Source organism: Linepithema humile, chromosome 1 (assembly GCF_040581485.1).
Source record: "Linepithema humile isolate Giens D197 chromosome 1, Lhum_UNIL_v1.0, whole genome shotgun sequence".
NCBI classification, from domain to species: Eukaryota; Metazoa; Arthropoda; class Insecta; order Hymenoptera; family Formicidae; genus Linepithema; species Linepithema humile.
In genome coordinates, this window is record NC_090128.1 from 10,879,429 (window position 1) to 10,900,634 (window position 21,206).

The window sequence follows — 21,206 nt, forward strand, 5'->3', positions numbered from 1 at the left end:
ACGTCTAATGTAAAGTTCACACTGCATCTGTAATCTGACATACGACATCCAACATTCAATGAAAAAATTTATCTTTTTGAGACAAATATATGTTAAACGCTCCACTTTGGTCGGGATTTTATCAAAATTGTTAAATAAAGTATTTAAAAAATGTCTTAAAAAAGGCATCTTTAAGGCGTCCTAAAGATAAAAATTAGAAGTAGTCTGCTTTTTTCTAATGTCTGAAGCTAGTGAACGGTATTCTCTCCCACATGCTGCTTGCGTCTCAAATCTGGCGTCACTTCTCCCAATACTGGGAGGAACCCACGCCACGGCTTGATGCGCATGTCGCAAAGCTGTCACTCGTGAACAATCCTAAATAGAGTAATATCAGGTATTTGAGTAATCAATCTGTATTTTTTTTCCACGAACAATCGAAAGATCCTGCTTGCCATTAAATATTCTACCGTCTTATACTAATAGTGCTGGGTCAAGTAATTCTATATTTTTTCACTGTTCTTTTGTAGGTTAAGTTTAATATACAGGGTGTCCCGAAAGTCCGGCCTTAATAACAACTAAAGATTAGAAGTAGCAAGATTCTAATAAAACTTTAAACACTATAAAAATACACGTGGGTAAAATATATCTTCTTTTATTGTACTTTAGACTCTCAATCTTTGATTTTATTGACAGATATTTTTATAAATTTCTGAGTTGATTCTTTTACAGGAAAATTTCGGAAAAGTATTATCTTTTAATATTTAATATTGACTATTTTTATAATTGAATTTAAAATTATAAAGTTTGAAAATAAAAATCTTTATTTATATTTAAAAATTTTAGGTATGTGTGTAAAAAAGAATTTAATTTTGTGAGCATAATTATTTATTTACAATAGTATGTATAATAGTATATATATTTTGTGTAAGCAGGATTCTACATTTTAATTCAAAAAAGTAATCCAAAAATTTTTCTTCGGAATTTAGATAGCAACAAGTAACTTGGTTATTTTCAAAACAAAGATGTCTGTGACAGAAGAGAGGATACAAGAGCTAAATCGGCTCTTCTTGGATTTTATGAGCAAACCAGAGAATGTGGAGGTAGCCACAAAAGAGATCTATGAAGATTTGCTAGATGAAGTATTAATGGGTTTTGTTTTTGATGTGCATCGCACCACTAAGACAGGTAGTTCTGATGTCGAAGAAGGCATCCCAGATGATGAATCTTATGCCATTGTCGGTATGTAAAAATATACTTTTCTTTATTTATTTAACTTTTTAATAAACGTTTAATCTTATCAATAATTTGAATTATTCCATTTTAACAATTTAAGAAAAATTCTGTATTTAGACGCTATAATATATTATTTAGAAATTATTTAGAAATATTATTTTTTCTCAGAAACTTTATTTTTAGATGATCAATATGTCACATGCTATAATGTAACAAATATATGTGTAATTTTAGATTCGCCCGGACTGGATGTCTTTGGCCAGCATCCAGTGAAAAAGTCACAGGAATGCACTTGTCCGAATTGTGAGCGTGGTGTGGCTGCATGCAGATTTGCTACCCACCTGGAGAAGTGCATGGGTATGGGCAGGAATAGTTCGCGCATTGCATCGCTTCGTATTGCCAACAATTCCAAGGATCTGAATAACTACGGCGGCATGTTAAGCGACGACGACGACGACGTGGATTGGAGCATGACCAACGACAGCGGTAACAAGCGCAAACGTCCTCGTAAGGATCGCAACGGTATGAATAAACGCTCGGGCAAGCAGCAGAAGCAACAGGGAAGTGTCGCCGGTAGCAGCGGTAGCGGTAGCAGTTCGCAGAGGAACGGCGAGACAGCTGGCATTGTTGGCAGCAGCGGCACTGGCGAACACAGCGTACATAGCAGCAACGAGAACTCACCGTCAAACTACGAGAACATGTCGATTATGGATAAGCGAGCGCTGCTCATGCAAATTTGTGGTGTTGTATCCGAACACACGAAGAAAGTGTGCACCAGGTCGGTGCGATGTCCGCAGCACACCGACGATCAGCGCAAGGAGATACGCGCTAATTTAGAATCCAGCAGTAATGGCCAGGACAATCTTCAAGTCGACGTAGACACGTATGAGGAAAGCGACGGTCAGAATCTACGAGATGCGTTGGCACGATGGGATCGAGAGGGTTCTAGTCACTCCAGTCCGGCCGATTCTGCCTCGACCACATCGACCTCGTCGATCAGCCGGAAACGGGAGACTAAGTCCAAGGGCAAAGGAAAGGCTTCCTCTAAACGCGATCGCGGTTCCCCAATTTCGCAGGGAGACTGAGAAAAGGAGAGCTATAGGATTATTTCTCGATCTAGAATTATTCTAGGGCGGCAACAAAGAAATATTGTACAATAATGTTCCTACGTGTTGTAAATAACTCGAAAATTATGTAAATTTTTAGATAGTGATAAAATAACTTTACATAATATTTAGTCTTAAATGTCTTTTACCATCTTGTGTTCTTTTGTAATTATCATCTTTAAGAATAAATAAATAACTGTAAGGAAATTGCAATAGAATATCGATGAGATATTTATTAAGTGCATTTAACTTCGATATTACATTAGTTTTGATAAAATGGCTTAGATTTCCTGGAACTCGTTGGTCTCGCTAGAATTTGACAGGCAGTTCAGCATTTCCTTAAAATATATATATATATATGTTTGGACATGCTTATAAATTTGTTTATATTTTTGATAATTATATAAATAATTGCAATTACAATGAGAACACTGTAAAAATTTACCAAAAATAAAATAAATTTACAATAAAATGCAAATAAAAAATAATAAATCTAACATATTTTCCCCTTCGCAAAATATTTAAAATAGATTTAAATTTAGAAACGATGACAGCATCATTGACATACTTCCGGTGCTTCTGAACACTTCCGTCTATTCTCAATCATCTTTATTTTTTGTATTTATTCCGTATTCGATATACGAAAATTAAGCCAGTATCAGATTATGTAACTTGTTGCAATTTACATGTGATTTAGTAAACTATTAAAAATACACCATACAGCACTCAGTATTTCTAGTAATTACTAGAAATGCTTTACTAGATCGCAAGCGAATTGCTGTAACAAGTTACATAAGCTGCGTTCCGAAATTCACTGCCAGTACTGAAAATCTACAAAATACGTGACGTAAACTATAGATTTTCAGGGCGGTATTCATAGTCCGTTCTTATATTTAAAATCGTCTTAAGCACGGACTTATATTCGCTCTCTTCGTCACACATAGATTGTGTCTGACGAAGAGAGCGAATATAAGTTCGTGCTTAAGACGATCTTGAATATAAGAACGGACTATGAATACCGCCCTCAGTACTGGTAGTAAATTTCGGAACACAGCCAGTCTAATCTGGTTTTACGATTCCGTGTTTAATATCTATTCCGACAGAGGTGCTACTGTTACTCTTGACTTGTCGATTCTTAACCCATCTATGTTGTTCATCAATCGTGTTCTAGACAGTTCTATAGCATCTTTCGCAGATTTCGGAGCCATTACGCGTCTACTCTCTGTTCAATCTAGATTTTAGAGCGTTGTGTATCGGCTTGTGTTCATAAGTATAATATATAAAATATAAATAACAATGCTGAACATAAAGATTGCAGGAGCATCTGAAAGATGCGTCTTTAAAAGTGACGCTCCGCTAACAGTACATGAATTACGAAAACAAATTGAAGATACGATAGTAAGTAACGGATAAATAACCTCAATTTACGTTTATCATTTTCTTGTTTGTTTGTCCAAAATTTGATAATTAATATTTATATCAGTTATTCAGTCAATAATTATATCAGTAATAAATCAAAATTCTTAATAGTGTTCATAATATTATTCATAATTTGTTAATAGGTTTGTTGGCGTCATACATTACGTTACGTGTACTATATTGGAGCATGTTGGGACGCGCAAACAAACCTAATATTTTTATTGTTTTACTTTTTCAAAAATAAACCAAAAACTTTTTGCAAAATTTTGAATTTTAACTTGTACATATATATTTGACAGTGAATAGTTATAATATTACCAATGATTTGTTAAAAATATATACTAATAGATTAATTTTTGTTATTTAGGGATTTTCATGTAATGAATACTACATCCTACAAAATGGCCGACTTCTGCAGGATGATGCAATCTGCTCAGATGGTGATACAACTGTTGTTCCAAGACTATTGGGAGGTAAAGGTGGATTTGGCTCCATGTTGCGTGCTATAGGTGCACAAATAGAGAAGACCACGAATCGAGAGGCATGCAGGGATTTGAGCGGTCGCAGGTTGCGGGATATAAACGAGGAGAAGAGACTGAAATCTTGGATCGAAAAGCAGACTAAGAGAGAGAAAGAGGCAGCAGAGCGGAAGAAAAAGAAATTAGAGAAATTGTGCGCTGAGCCGAGACATGAATTCCAAGATCAGCGTTATGAGCAGGAACGAGCGGAACTAACTGAGAGAGTTGGAGACGCTGTAGAGGAGGGTTTCAAAGCCGCTGGCCCATCAGGCATTAAGAGGCAACTGGAAGAAGATTTTAAGCCCAATAAACGCAAGACTATATTAGACCTTGACATTGATTCCGATGAATTTGAATCTTCAGATTTCACTGATGACAGTGAAAGTGAAGAGGTTGACCATGACTCATTGTTCATTAAAGAAGATGAGGGAGAAACAAGCAAACAAGAAAAATTAAATGATAATGGACATATCAGCAACGATGAAAATGTTAAAAAAGTAGAAGACAAGCCTTCTGAATCGATCTAAATTTAGTTTCAAAACTATGTTTTATATTATTTTACATAGTAAATATATAAAAATAATATGTTTTATTTGTATATATTTTGTAGTTTTAAGGCTTAGATTAATTTTATAATCATGTACTCTGTGATATTCTATTAAATCAGAAATAATTTTTGTAGTTTTTGATTACATTAACACCAGAAATAATGTACGAATTGCGAATAAGAAACTTTGAATGTACATGTTTTTCAGTAAATAAGATATTCATAGATCAATAAGTTTAACTGACCGTTCTTGATAAATTCCATCCATTCAATTCCTCACTGAGTTTTACACCGATTGCAAATAAAATCGCTGATGCAACAATTGATCTTAAAAAATCATCTGCAGATAGACATTTATTCGTCCAATGGTAAAGTTCCACGATATATCTTGCGCTAATAAGAACAAAATTATCGCTCCTTTCTTGAGTTTTTAATTGTGCTTTATCTATAACATTTATTAGAAATTATTTATAAATCAGAAATAAAGAAACTTAAGAAATAAAAATGTAAAACAAATTATAAAAATTTAGAATAAAGACATTCATATTTCTGTTTCTATTACAAAATCTTATTTAATTAAATATCAAAAAAAATTTTATTAAGATTTTGTGTTTTACAATTAAGGCTCCTGGGCTCGCCGCAGCCATGGCAATCGTGGCGTCAGAGGCGAGGAATTACACGCTGAAAATTCTTGCGTGCCATTTTTAAATAAAGATATTTTGATGAAATAACACTATAGATCGCTTTAGCACACTTGTAAAATTGTTCGAAAACTATGCTTTCCCTTTAACAGTTAATAAACAACCGTAAAATGAATGTGATATGAATCGTATGACCGCGGCGAGCCCAGGAGCCTTAAGCAATTAAAAATAAAGTACTTACATCTTGCGACAGCTCGCGGACAAATACAGCGACAAGGTTTACAGCAACTTTTGCAAAATTTAGACTAGAAAACCATTTTTATGTCAGTTTACTTCATAATCTTGCGTTTTACAGGTGTTTCATCTTAAACGATACTTACCTTGGCGATTACTGGCGTACTGTTGGAGGTTTGAAGCTTGGTATGAATATTAATTTTATTTAAATTCAGGGATGGCAATGATATAGAAGTTTCGTCTGTGAAGGCCATTTTACAGGTCTTAACTACTTTTTTTTAGCATTATGACTCATTTGACAGGACTTACTCATTGACATTTAATGGGAAATCCATGCATGGCAGATGTTCATATTTTATTTATCTTTAAAAAAATGATAAAGAAATAAGCAAATTAAAATATTAAAAATTGATATTTTAATATAAATCAAAACTAGATAAAAATCATACTTTCTTACAAAAATATATATAATTTTTTCTTTCTTTTTAAAGTAAAAAGCGATAAATGGATGTACAAGTATCTTATTTTTGACACATGTCGAAAATGTGTACACAATGGCTAGTCAATATCATAAGCTACAGTCGCGACACATAAGAAAATTATAGAGATTTATTGACTAAGTCATAATACGCATTTTGATACGGTACAGATAAGGTAATGGGCATAACGAGATTAACGAATAAAGCGGTAGCAGCTAGAGATGTAGTCTGACAGGAGACGAAGATTCTCGTGCATAGGTTGCATAATGCTGCTGCAATTTTTGGTAAGTAAGATCCAAAATAGCAAAAACTGCTATTTATGGGAAAATATTCTTTAATAAAATCGTGTATGTAATATAAATAAAAATTCAAAGTCCAAGTCTTCAAAGTTAAGCGCGAAATCCCTTAGAAAAATTTACTTTAGACTGGCCTAAAGTTTTGTTTAGTAACTATAAAAATTTGAACAGTTCTTTTAAGTAACTATAAAAATTTTTAAGTTTTGTTTAAGTTATTTCAGAGTTTTAAAAATATCCTTGAGTTTTTGCTTCTTTAATTATTGAAGACATAAAGTTCATGAAAAGTATCTAAAAGTTTATGTGAAGTAACTTAATGGTGGTGTTTAGTAACTTAAAGTTGACGTAAAAGTAAGTAAAAATTTGTGTAAAGTAACTTCAAGGCCTCAAAGTTTCTTAAGTTTTGGTCCTTGAAATCATCTAAGACTTAAAGTTGTAAATACTGCAATGCTCAGAGAATTGGATGCGGAACACAAACTCACATTGCACATTTATTAGCACTAAACTTTTAAAAATTTCTATAGTAAATCGAAAAGTTTTCTTAAGTTATTTTTTTAAGTTTTAAAAAGTAAATTTTCCTAAGGGATTATAAAATTATTACTCATTTTTGGTCACTTGCTTGTTTTCCAGTTTTCAAACATGATGAGACATATTCTATGGTGCCTTGTACTTTTGTGCAGCATTTCCATAGCATTTTCCAACAGTAAGTTTCCCATAATTAAAAATTTGAGAATTAAATATGCAGAATCTGCAAAAAAAATCCAACACATTGTCTTCAATGAAATATTCAGTTATAAATCATAAAAGCATAAATATCTTTCCAGAGATTTTCGAATAAACTATTCTATGTCATTATTTTTAACTATATAATTAATTATATTAAATAAATATATAAAATCTATGAAAATTTTCCAAAAGTAAAGTTTTCTCACCAAAATTCTGTTAAATTCCGAGCTGAATTTTTATTATTAGCGATGTTATAACAGATTTAATATTTTCTGTGCAGTCGATATAACACAGCATCCTAACTGGCCACTACTGAAGCATGGCAAATGCGGCAATTCCAACAGCGATCGCATTATCGGCGGTAAGAACGCGAGCCTCGGCGCGTATCCTTGGATCGCGCGAATAGGATACAAAAGTCCTATAACCGGCGACGAAATAAGTTACAGATGCGGTGGCATCTTGATCAATCCATTGTACGTTATCACGGCTGCACACTGCGTGGCGAATCTTCCTAATAAGTATGCATCTTTCCAACTTCCTCTTGATTCCTTCAATGATATATTTATTATTAATTAATATTTTATAAGAATTATTATTTACACGGAGAATTTTTCTAAGTTTGGAGATCGGTGGAATTCGTCTAGGCGAGCACAACACTCTGACTGATCCCGATTGCGAGAAGGAATATTGCGCAGAGCCGGTGCAAGATTTCTTGCCGGAATCAATAGTCGTTCACGAGGATTACGATAAGCCTCTGTTCAAGAATGACATAGCAATAATACGGTTGAACAAGCCGGCGGTTTACAACAGTGAGTTTATAAACTGTTCAATCTTAATTAACGGTTAATCAGATTATTCAGTATCTATCAATATATAATTCTTTTCTTTAAAGAATTTCATTAAATAAATGTCCCGTCTTTGTATCAAGTCGAGGTCTCCGATTTGCGAAACAAGTCGAATGAAATCCCCGCACGTGTTATTCGAGGAACAAATTAGAGCTTTCAATTGGCGTCACACCGTCGCGGTTTCTGAAAATAAATCTGTTCCGTTTTGTAATTTTACCGCACAGATCACGTGAGAGTGATATGCATGATGAGCGATGAACTTCTGAAGAAGAACTTTGTCGGCGAGATGGCGGAAGTGGCTGGTTGGGGAATATACGACCTCAGTAAGGCATTCCATGGAATCTGAGCTAATATCGAGTCGATTTTCCGTTATCCTTCATACCTGCTTCACTTCTCTATTATTTGTCGCGTCAAGCATAAAATTCATTCAAAACCCAATCTCTCCATTAAATAGATATTTTTTCAGCCGTCGAAGATCTGAAATAAACCAACACATTTTTTAAAGATCTATTTCATATAATTAACTTCTTGAATTTACACTTCAATCGATTATCTATTCATTATTGGCTCATATTTGTCTTAAATTTAAATTCTGATTTACGTTAATCTCAGTAATATTTACGAGTTATCGATTCGCAGACGATCCCAAGCCCAGCATAATTCTGCAGACGATCAAGCTGCCGATTGTCGAGATAGACAGGTGTGCGAAGGCTTTCAAAAGTTACACGACTGTAGACGACAAGCAGATGTGCGTGGGCGGTGTTTTGGGCCAGGACTCTTGCGGCGGCGACAGCGGCGGGCCGCTGATGAAGGTGGAGAGCCAGGACGGAACACCTCCTAGGTATTACTTGATCGGCATCGTCTCGTTCGGCGCAAAGTTCTGCGGCAGTTCCACGATGCCCGCTGTTTACAGCAGTATCGCCAAATACATTACATGGATCCTAGATCACATCTCACCATGACGATGTTCAGAGCGCTGAAAATAAACATATAATCCATTTAATAAATTCCTTATTTCGTTGAAAGATAGAAAAGATCTTTCTGTGTTTAGGAATGTACAATTATTTTTATTTATTACACTGACATTGTGCGGATATCAGAATCCCGTAACTGATAAAGATATTTGGCATTAATTTTCTTGCGCGAAAAATGCGCTTGTTATCTATAATTAATCTTATTATTAATAATATCACGAGTATCGTTAGATGCATATTAGACACAATACGATAAGAAGTAATTTGCAATTAAAAGGAATCGATTGTAAGAATCTTCAAAACACGCAATCTTGCAGCCATCGTCGTATAGAATTTAAACAGGATGCAGGATTTTCCTCGTTTTACGAGCGTTCAATCACTCGTGGAAGTAATTATCTCGTCTGTAAAAATCAGACTCAGCGAGAAGCTTGCAATCTTGTGGAACTTTTCCTGCTGAAATCGTCTGTAAGAGCAGTTACGCGTGGAAGCGATTAATCGGCAGGCACATGGACTTGATTACAATTTGAATCAATTGCAATTTAGATTTCAGATTTAAGTGAAGTTTTATTCATTCGAATTTCGCGATCTGCGTGGAGATGTAAATCACAATAAATCCGATCTTTCCATGAAATTCATGTGTGATACATTATCCGGGGAAGTCAGGGTGTTCCCATCTCGCCTAGATCTAGATTGCATTGATCACGCTTGTAATATCGAAGACTGGTTTTTTTTTTTCTCTAATGAGTCACTTTTTGCGTAGCGCTAACAATCGTAATTGCTCTCGCATAATGAAACAGTACTTAGTAATCAGTACATCACGCTTCCGCGTAATGAGATAGTGCTTTGTAAAAATTCAGTTCTAATCAAAATTGTAAAATATTTCTTACATCCAGTCTCTTTTTTCTTCCTTTATATATATAATATATTTTTTGAAGATTTCTTTAGAAAATGAAAACCGGCGAAGTTTGAACAAATAAAATAGTATAAGCGAAATAAAGTCATATATTTCTTAGTAAAATTATTTCTAATCGAACATTACGAATTGTGACGTAAGTAAATGGGGCAAGAAAACTGATATTAAAAATCACCGCCGGCAAATAAATCTAGGCGGATTGATTAATCACTGTATTTTTCAAGAAAATCCCGGTAATTACCAAGAAATCTTTGTAGGTCAAAGGCTGTAAAAAATCAGCGTGATATCAAAACATCAGTATTAATATTAATCTCGTTTTAAAATGCGTCATCGTCATGATATTGTATAAAAATTATATAAAAAAATCACAATATTTAAAAATAAAAAATATAATTATCATAATCGTTAGGAATGATATGTAAAGTTATGATAATTAACACAATAGAATATTCTACTGAATAAAATCTTACCAAAAATATAAATACTCGAAAAAGTTTTCGGTTCTCGCCTTTCCTCGTCTCTCAAAAAAATATATTTGCACCTTTTTTCATTTATTTGAATGGAAAAAGTTTTTTTTTTTTCTCGTTAAGGATTTCTCGACCAATTCTGCCGCTTCTAATTACCCAGGCAAAGCCAGTTGACTGCGGTGGTGGGGACAGTTGTTGACCCTGGCTCCGGTTACTCTATCATAGATCGTCAGTCGTTGTCCTGCTCTTCGGCACGACAGCCATAAAACTGAGGAAGCCGTCGAGATCGAGTGAATCCTCAGTGTCAAAGTGTGCTGTGATTATCTCTCAATACTTCGTTGATAACAGCAAAGTTCAACAATTCGTCAAGAATGTCGACGTCCTTCCTGGTGTCTTTCAAATTCCTCACATTGCTGATCGTCAGTATCAATGCGCGTAAGTGGATTTTCTAAAATAAACAGTTTTCTAAAATATAATGCCATTCAACATTCGAAGATTAACTAAAGACTAATCAATTAAAATTAATTCTTACTTTCCCAGTTTTTGGAAAACAAAAGTAAGGAAATCGAAACGTTCTAATTTTCCCAACAAATTTTTTTTTCGTATTTTTTGTAGATATATGACACTTTGATTTTGTATATCGTCAAGAAGCAGAATCGTTAAATGACTCGAGTGTTGGTTGGTTCATCAAGGTTATCGATGATTCAACTAAAGCTTTAGCTATGATAAACAAATAAATTGTGCAAGAAGAAGAATATGCGTTTATAAAAATCGCATTACGTGGTACTTTTCTTTAAACTAGCAATCTAAAGTTTCTTTTTAAAAGTATCTTATCGATAGATAACTTTGAGATCAATTATAATTTTTACAACAAACTTGGATTATTAGAATATTCTAATTCATTATTTTATAAGATGTAACTTTTTTGTGTATATAATTTTGAATATTTCAATGCATTCTGTTTTAATTTATCTATTTAATGCGCAACGAAAGAAGATAGAACGTTAATCATTTTCAAGGACGTCTGTGCGTAATATGTCATATATACTTAGTATTAGAAACAATACAGCATTACAAATAATTGATCAGATATACTCGGAACTTCGGCATAATCGTTCGAATTTCGAAAATTTAGTTTTCATTAATGAAAGCTTTATTACTGCACAGAAGATGATTAGTTATCAATTTATAACGCGCTTCCACAAAAATAAAAAAGCCAAGTGCCAAGTTTCCGATCGCGTCTCTCGAATTGTACGCGGCATTACTGTGCGTTACATCATTGAATTAATGGCTAACACCGGGAATCACGAAACAATCGTAATCAACGCGCGTGAAAAGCACGGAATCGGCTTTATATTTCATTTTATACATTGCAACGCTTCGATGAGTCCCCGTATCTACCATCTTGACCGGTTTCTCACTCAAAGAACCGGAAATTCTCGAAGAACATCATTCCAAACATTACCAGGCGAAAAACTGTAGAAAAAAAATTTGCATACATTATTAAGACGACGCTGCTGTGCAAAACTGTTGCCTTTTACACAAGCTGTTAAATGCAGCGCCGCGGTATTTTCGCGAAAACAAAATTCATTCCGAATCCATCGGAAAGTCTAGCTTGAAAATTGCAGGACACTCCGCATACTCACCGAAATCGTATCGTACAAAATGTATGAGATTAATGTCTCTCTTTCTCTTTCGCGCTTGATGTTTAATTCCTCTTCCTTGCAGAATATCAAAGCTCGCAAACGGAGTGCAGAGTCGACAATCAGGTGGGCACATGCATACACGCGCGCAATTGTCAATTGGTGGCGAACATCCTGCAGCAGTCGCGCGACGAAGCGATCGCCTATCTGAGACGCAACCACTGCGGCTTCGACGGCAGTAATCCGATGGTGTGCTGCATCGTTGGCAACGCGAACGTCATCACTCGTCCAGGCGGCACCACAACGAATCCCGGGATCAACACGGACAGGAATCCGGTGACACCCAACCAACCAATCAATGAGAACATCCCAGTCGATCTGGCCAACAATCCTTTGCTGCCGAGCAATTGTGGCCGCGATCTGTCGCAGAGGATCGTCGGCGGCGAGCGCACCGAGCTCGACGAGTTCCCGTGGATGACGCTCTTGGAATACCAGAAACGTAAGCTGAAAGAAAGAAAAAAGAATTAAAACCGTGAAATTTAATATTCAAGCGCGCACAATACAAAATAAATAAATAACGATCAATAAAATTAGATAGAAATAACTGAAAATAGTGTCAAATATTACAATAATATTAAACTCAGATTGTGAGACAATTTGATCCTTAAATCAGTACATCTCGAAACCGAATTCTGCAGTTGACTAATCAAATGTAATTTACGAGTAACACAAAATATTCTCTGAATGCCATTACAGCCAATGGCAGAACCACGGCGTGCGGCGGTGTCCTGATCAGCAAGCGCTACGTCCTTACCGCCGCGCACTGCATCAAGGGCAAGGATCTGCCGACGACCTGGCGTCTGAGCAGCGTCCGGCTGGGTGAATACGACACCGACACCGACGAGGACTGCGTGAAGGACAGTGAAACCACTCGGGTGTGCGCGGACGATCCGATCTCGGTGGGCGTTGAGGAGCAGATCGCCCACGAGGAATACCGGCCGCTATCGCGCGATCAACGTTACGATATCGCGCTGCTGCGTCTCGTCCGCGACGTGCCGTTCACCAGCTACATCAAGCCGATCTGCCTGCCGTCCAACTTGACGACCGGCAACAAGTTCTACGTGGCCGGCTGGGGCAAGACCGAGACCCGCTCGGCGTCGAACGTCAAGCTGAAACTCGCCGTGCCGTTGGCGAATCAAGACCAGTGCGATCAGAGATACAGCAATGCCGGCGTGCGTCTCGGCCAAGGACAGCTCTGCGCCGGAGGTCAGTTGGGCAAGGACTCGTGTAGAGGCGACTCAGGTGGTCCCCTGATGGCCGTCGAGAGAGTCGCCGACGGCACCGGCCGGTGGACGGCCATTGGCGTTGTGTCCTTCGGACCGTCTCCGTGCGGCCTGCAGGGCTGGCCCGGTGTTTACACCAAAGTGGCGGACTTCGTTCCTTGGATCGTCAGTAAAATAAGAGCGTAAAGGAAAGCAAAAGGAAAATTTCACTCACGAAGGAAGTCGTCTTCTGAATGTAGTTAGATTCTCTCAAGAATGTGCGGAATTAAAATGTATTATGAAACCACGGTTGGACCAATGTATTTCTGCAGTCTAAAAAAGAAAAAAAAACTCCTGTCATTAATAAAATAAAAATTAATTAACTTGGCAGAGATTTATTTTCAAGATGGGCTATTAAATTCTATCTCGTAAAATAATGACAGCTTGATTAACAGCAATTACATCGAATTAAGAAATTGATGAAAAAGATGTGATTGAATACAATTCTAAATTGTGATAAATGAGTTATACATTAAATAGGATAAAAATCACTTAATGTCGTAATTGTATAATAATGATGAATAATGAAAGATAATTTTCATCTGCGTTAAATTAAACACTAAGGGACGGTGTAATAAATTTGACGGAATAAAAAAATCAGTACTGCAGTCTCCATTCCACGAACATTTCACGAATATACTCAATACTACAGAGATTTATTAGTTAAGCGATGCTAATTGCTCATATATCTGCATTTATAATGGCATATTTGATGATAACATTTCCGGATATTTCTAACGCATGAGCGTTGCTTACAACGAAGTGCAAGTTGCATCATTGTAATGAATATATGCGATATAAATTAATAACTCGATATTGTAAGGAACATTAGTTTGTAAGAATGTCAATGTGTGATTATTGAGAAAAATATTTTTATGTTTTTAACAGAATTATAGTAAAAATTAATAAAAAATAATTCTCCGAATTACACAATATTGTCACTTTCTACTTCTTTGCCGCTGCTTTATTTCATTTTAACATCTGGTTAATAATTTTTCTTTAATATTTGTATGATCTCGTCTTAATATTCTTGTTCTTCTCATTACCATATTTCGTATTCTTATCATGCTGTGATCAAATCCTTGATGCGTGTCGCATAAATATTTAAACAAGCAAACTGTGACGCAACACTTTCCTTTTTTACAATTTTATTTAACTAAGATAATAAACGACTTTTCTGAATCGTAGAAAAACGACATAAAGTTATAAATTCCAATTGTGTAGTGCAAAATTATGCCATCAATAATTATGTAAATGCGTTTCAATTTCACATCGTTATCCATACTCGGGGTTGTCAATGCACACAGGTCATTGCATACGATGAACTACAGATATTGCTCGCAATTCTCTATTTCACGTAATTACGAAAAATATTATCAAAGACATCACTATTTTACTGTCAATGATTCAATGATTGCCAAAATAAAAAATTCATTCATTAATATACACATTAAACTTTTATATAAATAATTAGGCAAAGAATAAATTGTTATATATTATTAAAAAAAATCCAAATTAGTTAACTGTTACTATTTTTAATACTATTTTTCGTGACGCAAACATAATTTCAATATAGTTTTTAAGGATTTAAAAAATTTTATATTATTTTAAGAAAAAAAAGCAAATCTTTGTGATATTATTATACTGTGTTGCACACACAATGTGTATTATTGTATTGTGTTACACACACAAAAGAATAAAACTCAAGAACGCCATGACTTGCGTCAACAAATCATACGTCATTAACTTTTTGTTTGTAGAAATAATCCTTCATTATAAAACATGCTTTATAGACGTCACGCAGACCTAATCAAAGACAAATTTCCGCGTATATTTCTAATTATCGATCGCATTGACGAGTTCGATGATGTAATGTAGGTAATAAATAAATTTTTTTAAAATAATACGAACCAAGTAGATTTCCTGTTAATAGCGGTCAATTTAAAGAAAAGTGATAGCATTTTCTTAGCACTTTTCTCATTAGCCAAAAGTGACCGATTTTGCTCATATAATAAAGCACATCCAGCATACAAATATATGTGCATGCTCGACGTTCGCAACAACAATACCGGGAATTCCCACAGATTGCAAAAATCGTGACGTATCTGCAATACAAGACATAAGTTTATCAAGTTAAAAAATAAAAATAAAAAGAAGTGCACTTAAAGATAGAAACGGAAATGGCGAGTATTAATTGTATAGCGAATTTTAAATCATTCTAATAAACTCTTACATGATAAAAATTATATGTTTCCAATAAATAGATTGCCGAAAAATGCAGGAATGCGATATTCTAATGTCCAACTGGCTATTTCTTTTGCTTTTACTTTCTTTCCTTTATCTGCTTCGCCTGGATCCTGTTTTTTCAGAAAAGATTTCTGACTTTTTTATTTCGATTCACAGACAACACTAGTATTATTCCTAAAAGAAAGATATTAATTTTACTTTAGCTTCTATATTTTCATTAAGAGCAGCTAATAAAAACAAATACATGTCTATTTAAAAAATAGATAATTATCTCATTGTGTTATCTCATGTATTAAAGTGACAATAAAAATTAAATATAAACAAAATTTAATTAAAATTACTAAACTTTTTGTAATAAAAAATTGTGTCAAAATTCATCGAAAATATTTGTGTAATCTGCTTTACAAGTTTAGTCGATGGTGAATGACAACTAATGAGTCCTGCAAGCGATCATCCCCACTATATTTCACATTCGAGAAAATTTATTGCGACCGGTGAATGGAGAAGCTTACTCGGCCAACTTGTATTTAACCGTGTGTGAGTTCCGGGTTGATTCGTGATGCAGTGTATGACAGCGTCGCGCAGCCTCGACAGATCGGCGTGGATCGCAAGCGAGACTGTCGCATTCGCCAATGTGAGTTCTCCGCGTCCAAGCGTGTCACCCGACGATAATCTTCAGCGCAAAACCGTTACTTTGCTCTGTAAAGGAGAAGAAAGTATTAGAAAAAAAGAAATAGACATAACACAAATTGATTTACAAATCAATCGGCGAAGAACTATACAGTGATAACAGAAATAAACATGACGCTTATGGGTCTATTTGTATTTTTCCTCGCTTTAACAACAATCAATGCACGTGAGTGATTTCATGTCTATTAATTCATAATAAGCGCTTCTTGAAAGAAATTTTAATGTGCGTTTTTTTTTAACAAAATAGTGATAAATTTTTTCTGAAGTTCTGAGTGCTTCTTTTAAATTGCAAAGTGCACATTTAAATAATAACATATTTATGCTAAATACATATGATTTTAATTGTGGGATATGATTTTTTAAATATTGTTTTCAATATTTGATATTCTATTTAATTCAAATAATTTATAAATTTAGTTAATAATCCTCAGTTTAATAATTTAGTTTAATTAACAACAATTTACGTTTGCAGAGTGTTTGGATAAACGCGCCTCTTGCACTAACATTCGCAATTGTCCGCCCGTCATGGAAATCCTCCAGCGTGAGAGACTTAGAAACCAAACGTTGCAGAGTTTGCAATGCGGCGTCGAAGGCAATAACACGATGATTTGTTGCTTGAACGAGGATATCATCCTAGTAAATTAAATTTAAAAATATTAATTTGTCGACGAGGTGTTAGATTACTTAAAATACAGCAAATTAATTCGTTTATAAAACAATTGAATTAAATTTAATTCGTGCCAGCTATACTTAAACAGTAAAATTAATTCACATTTATCAAAGTATAATATGTTATTTAAAATCAATTTAAAATAAACGTAAATAATAAAAAATTTATACAAAGATAATATATTAAAAGAATCAAGAAAAATAACGAGATTCTAATTAGAAATCGCAATTACGGAAAATTTCTCACACACAAAATATTACACAATTTCCTATTAAAGTTTATATTTTCCTGTTTGCCTTTGATTTATTAATAACGCTATAGCTTTTCAAGTAAATGCATAAAATTAAATTTTATTATTAATGATGAAAATTAGAAGATTATTTGTTGACATTTATCTGCATTAAGGATATTGATGTTTTACGCATTTGTGTTACTGCGTTTCGAATAAGTTTTTATTATTTTTTTTTCTTTTTTCGAATCTGTAATATAAAATCTGTAATATCAAATTATACATACCTCAAACGTCCCTGTTGCATTATTCACGTGACGAGGATACGTCGTTTTGCCAATCGTTAGATATTTTAAAATAACATAAAACAGATTTCTCTGCGACCTCGATTTTCCGTCTTATCCTGATTTCACTGACCTCATAGAACTTCTACTGAAGCTACATCCGTTCATCTGAAATTCACAAATTATTTCATCGCTATGAACAAGATTCATAATGACAAATCGACGCTTTTATAAGAATTATAATTTTGCTTAATCTAAAAACAAAATTCTCGAAACAACGCAAAAAAGTTCCTATGCTTGATTTCCACAATCTTGACAATCTTTAATATTAAACAATAAATGCAAATGCAATTGTAATTTGAACAATTATGCGCACAGTTATGCAATAATGTTATTGCATTCATAGCATACGACAAAAAACTATGACAATTTTCTGGAATTGCAAAATGCGATGCATGCTTGCATAAATAATGCAATATTCACGAAAGTGTTGAAATTTTTCTTTCGTGTAAAAATTAATTAACTCTTTAGCCATCGTTTCTCTATCATTTACCATATTAAATATTAATCTTTTGTAGGAACCGACGACGACGACGACAACGACAACGACAACGACGACGACTCCGAGAATAGACTCGGAAACTCCTTCTCCACCAGATGTAACGAATCATCCAAATCTTCGTCTGTTAGATTCAAAGTGCGGACCCATCACCCAGCAAAAGGTGATCGGCGGGCACAAAACCGGAGTCTTCGATTTCCCGTGGATGGCGTTAATCGCGTACGACATCGGACAGCCGAATCCGGAATTCCGTTGCGGCGGCACGATTATTTCCTCACGATACATCCTCACCGCCGCCCACTGTGTCACATCGCTTCCGTCATGTAAGAAAAAAAGAATTACAAAGTGCAAACATAAAAATTCAAGAGCTTAAAAATTAAATAAAAAATTTAACTTAAAATAAATATGAAATTAAAGTAGACATTTAATTAAAAAGTCTTCGATGATACCTAAAGGTATCTCTTGCTCAGGATAGATTATTATTTCGTTTCTTACAATCGGAGACTTTGCCAATCCATCTTTCAGTTGTCAGACTGATAGGCGTCAGGGTGGGAGATCATGACATAAGTAAGGAGCGCGACTGCGACACGGATGAAAATGGACTCGAGTTCGAATGTGCTGAGAGATATCAGAATTTCGGCGTGGAGAGTGTTCACTATCATCCGGACTACACAACAGCAAAGCTGCAAAATGATATTGCACTCATCAGACTGAATTCCTCCGTGGACTTCAAACCTCTGAATGTTAAATCCATTTGTCTACCTTATGGCACCGCTGCAAAGTTAAGTCAAAAAAAGGTAAGAATCTTGACATTTTTTATTTCATCTTCTTCTAATCAGATTGAAGAGATTAAAATAAACATGACTGATAAAGATTAAAAACCGGAATCTCTTCAATTCTTTTGTAGCTTTAAAATTATATTTAGAGTATTCAATAACCATACCTTCTTGACTCAAATTATCTCAAGAGACAGTTTCTTCTGTTTTTAAAGAATTTTGTTTTAACACGTTCACTGTGCATCAAATTATTATTGCTTGTGCCGACTCGGATTTAGACATGCGCAGTAAACGTGCTAATTCGAAAATTTATTTGCCTAATTTCGGCAAGACCAATTCGCTACCGATTCCACATTTCGAGCTTTTGCATCTGATCGCAGGCGATAGTAACTGGCTGGGGCGCGACAGAATTAGGTACGCGTAGTTATGACCTCCTGCAGGCAAAACTGCCGTTGGTGCCGCACGAGCAGTGCAAGGACGTGTACAAGCGGACCACGGAGATTTGGCACAAGCAACTGTGTGCCGGCGGCGTAAATAAAATCGACTCATGCCATGGTGATAGCGGCGGGCCTCTGCAAGCGCCCGGTATATACAACGGCAATGCAGTGCGCACCATTCAATACGGCGTGGTCAGCTACGGACCGAAAGAGTGCGACACCGAGGGCTATCCTGGAGTCTACACCAAGGTTGCCTACTACATGGACTGGATTCTCGACACAATGACAGACTAGAATGCCGACTTTTTGCGTCTTCCACTACACTTCCGATCGGTCGTACTTAAGTTGTGCAATTACGTACTGCAACGAGAATGAAACTATTAACTTTGTATTCGATAAGGACGAGTAAAATCGCAAAAATACGTGGCTTTAATTTTCAGAAAAGCAGATGATTTAATGTCCAGGAAAGTTAAATCGATGCCTCCATGTCGATGGTTATTTTTTAATTAATAAATCAGTACTGCAATCTCCATTCTACGAACATTTCACGAATATACTCAATACTACAGAAATTGATTAGTTAAGCGATGTTAATTGCTCATATATCTGCATTTATAATGACATATTTTATGATAACATTTCCGGATATTTCTAATGCGTTGCTTACAACGAAGTGCAAGTTAATTACATAATTGTGGAATGAATATTTGTGATATAAATTAATAACTCGATATTGTAAGGAACATTAGTTTGTAAGAATGTCAATGTGTGATTATTGAGAAAAATATGTTTATGCTTTTAACAGAATTATAGTAAAAATTAATAAAAATTTATACTTCGAATTACGCAGTATTGTCACTTTCTACTTCTTTCCCGCTGTTTTATTTCATTCTAACATCTTGTTAATAAGTAATAATGCTTTAATATTTGTATGATGTCTTCTTAGTGTTGCTATTCTTGTTCTTCTCATTACCATGTTTCGTATTCTTATCATCATGCTGTGATCAAATCCTTGATGCGTGTCACGCTATGTTAAATATTTTAACAAGCAAACTGTGACGTAACACTCGTTTTTAACAATTATATTTATCTAATATAAGATAATAAACGACTTTTCTGGACCGTAGGAAGACGAAATAAAATTATAAAATGCAATTGTTGTAATGCAAAATTATGCCATCAATAATTACGTAAATGCGTTTGAACTTCACATCGATATCAGTGCTCGGGGCTGTCAATGCGCGCAGGTCATCGCACAAGCTGACCTATAGAGATTGCATGCAACTCTCTATTTCACGTAATTACAAAAAGTATTATCAAGGACATCGCGACATAACTATTTAACTGTTAATGATTTAATGATTGCCGGCATAAGAAATTAATTAATTAATATATACATTTATACATAAACTTCTATACAAATAATTAAGCAAACAATAAATTGTTATATTATTTAGAAAAATCAAAATTAAGTTAAATGTTACTATTTTCAATATTATTTTTAATGATACAGACGTATTTTCAATATAGCTTTTATAGATTTTTAAAATTTTTATGTTATTTTAAGAAAAAAACAGCAAATCTTTGTGCTATTATTGTACTATGTGACATACGCATAATGTGTATTATTGTACTGCGTCACACAAAAGAATAAAACTCAAGAACCCAATGACGTGTCCGCTTATCATACGTCATTAACTTTTTGTTTGTAGAAATAGTCTCTCATTACGAAATATACTTTACTGACGTCACGCAGACCTTCGCAAAGACAAATTTCCGCATTTATTTATAATTATCAATTGCAATGACGAGTTCGATGATGTTGCTAATGTAGGTAATAAATAAAATAATACGAACCAAGTAGATTTCCTATTAATAGCGGTCAATTTAAAGAAAAGTGAAAAGGATAGCAATTCCTTATAACACTTTCCTCCTTAGCTAAAAGTGACCGATGTTGCTCATATAATTGAGCACG

At 34.7% G+C, this 21,206-nt stretch overlaps 4 protein-coding genes and 2 long non-coding RNA genes across 8 annotated transcripts; 4 read left to right on the plus strand and 2 right to left on the minus strand.

The window, feature by feature from the left end:
* Positions 1-162: 162 nt before the first annotated feature.
* Sgf11 (SAGA associated factor 11kDa) lies at positions 163-2,536 on the plus strand. Of its 2 annotated transcripts, XM_012375618.2 has the most exons (4): positions 163-373; positions 507-610; positions 966-1,218; positions 1,447-2,536. In XM_012375618.2, exons 3-4 carry the CDS (start codon positions 1,002-1,004, stop codon positions 2,295-2,297), a joined length of 1,068 nt encoding a protein of 355 aa, XP_012231041.1. In that variant the 5' UTR covers positions 163-373; positions 507-610; positions 966-1,001; the 3' UTR covers positions 2,298-2,536. The 2 variants fall into 2 exon arrangements, with proteins under 2 accessions (XP_012231041.1, XP_012231042.1); XM_012375619.2 differs by lacking the exon at positions 507-610 and having other exon boundaries at positions 274-373.
* On the minus strand, positions 2,537-3,366 carry LOC136997318 (uncharacterized). The gene is made up of 2 exons (XR_010888118.1): positions 2,887-3,366; positions 2,537-2,656 (listed from the first exon to the last, which is right to left on the minus strand). It is a non-coding gene; the product is annotated as an uncharacterized lncRNA (long non-coding RNA).
* Positions 3,367-3,493: 127 nt separating this feature from the next.
* On the plus strand, positions 3,494-5,036 carry LOC136997310 (splicing regulator SDE2). The gene is made up of 2 exons (XM_067347929.1): positions 3,494-3,716; positions 4,105-5,036. The coding sequence occupies exons 1-2, from the start codon at positions 3,615-3,617 to the stop codon at positions 4,780-4,782; spliced, it is 780 nt and encodes a 259-aa protein (XP_067204030.1). The 5' UTR covers positions 3,494-3,614; the 3' UTR covers positions 4,783-5,036.
* A 327-nt stretch (positions 5,037-5,363) lies between these two features.
* LOC105677140 (CLIP domain-containing serine protease HP8-like) lies at positions 5,364-10,172 on the plus strand. Its single transcript, XM_067347895.1, has 7 exons — positions 5,364-5,720; positions 5,799-6,440; positions 7,080-7,152; positions 7,456-7,693; positions 7,794-8,017; positions 8,245-8,343; positions 8,633-10,172. Exons 2-7 carry the CDS (start codon positions 6,423-6,425, stop codon positions 8,980-8,982), a joined length of 1,002 nt encoding a protein of 333 aa, XP_067203996.1. The 5' UTR covers positions 5,364-5,720; positions 5,799-6,422; the 3' UTR covers positions 8,983-10,172.
* Positions 10,173-10,421: 249 nt separating this feature from the next.
* On the plus strand, positions 10,422-20,073 carry LOC105677139 (ovochymase). Its single transcript, XM_067347898.1, has 9 exons — positions 10,422-10,809; positions 12,103-12,516; positions 12,774-13,484; positions 16,152-16,220; positions 16,341-16,442; positions 16,749-16,912; positions 18,038-18,341; positions 18,544-18,815; positions 19,175-20,073. The coding sequence occupies exons 1-9, from the start codon at positions 10,746-10,748 to the stop codon at positions 19,523-19,525; spliced, it is 2,451 nt and encodes an 816-aa protein (XP_067203999.1). The 5' UTR covers positions 10,422-10,745; the 3' UTR covers positions 19,526-20,073.
* On the minus strand, positions 14,872-16,347 carry LOC105677191 (uncharacterized). 2 transcript variants are annotated; one of them, XR_010888117.1, is made up of 3 exons: positions 16,099-16,347; positions 15,573-15,760; positions 14,872-15,444 (listed from the first exon to the last, which is right to left on the minus strand). It is a non-coding gene; the product is annotated as an uncharacterized lncRNA (long non-coding RNA). The 2 variants fall into 2 exon arrangements; XR_001101516.2 differs by having other exon boundaries at positions 15,933-16,347.
* Positions 20,074-21,206: the final 1,133 nt, after the last annotated feature.

Excerpts from the sequence above, each read along its gene's own strand:
- LOC105677140 (XM_067347895.1), top strand. Across the intron at positions 7,694-7,793 it reads GTGGCGAATCTTCCTAATAA|TTTGGAGATCGGTGGAATTC; the intron begins GTATGCATCTTT and ends AATTTTTCTAAG. Across the intron at positions 8,018-8,244 it reads CTGTTCAATCTTAATTAACG|ATCACGTGAGAGTGATATGC; the intron begins GTTAATCAGATT and ends TTTACCGCACAG.
- Sgf11 (XM_012375618.2), top strand. The coding sequence starts at position 1,002 with ATGTCTGTGACAGAAGAGAGGATACAAGAGCTAAATCGGCTCTTCTTG. Across the intron at positions 1,219-1,446 it reads TGAATCTTATGCCATTGTCG|ATTCGCCCGGACTGGATGTC; the intron begins GTATGTAAAAAT and ends GTGTAATTTTAG.
- LOC136997310 (XM_067347929.1), top strand. The coding sequence starts at position 3,615 with ATGCTGAACATAAAGATTGCAGGAGCATCTGAAAGATGCGTCTTTAAA. Across the intron at positions 3,717-4,104 it reads AACAAATTGAAGATACGATA|GGATTTTCATGTAATGAATA; the intron begins GTAAGTAACGGA and ends TTTGTTATTTAG.
- LOC105677139 (XM_067347898.1), top strand. The coding sequence starts at position 10,746 with ATGTCGACGTCCTTCCTGGTGTCTTTCAAATTCCTCACATTGCTGATC. Across the intron at positions 13,485-16,151 it reads CGTCAGTAAAATAAGAGCGT|TGTATGACAGCGTCGCGCAG; the intron begins AAAGGAAAGCAA and ends TTCGTGATGCAG. Across the intron at positions 16,443-16,748 it reads TTTAACAACAATCAATGCAC|AGTGTTTGGATAAACGCGCC; the intron begins GTGAGTGATTTC and ends TTACGTTTGCAG.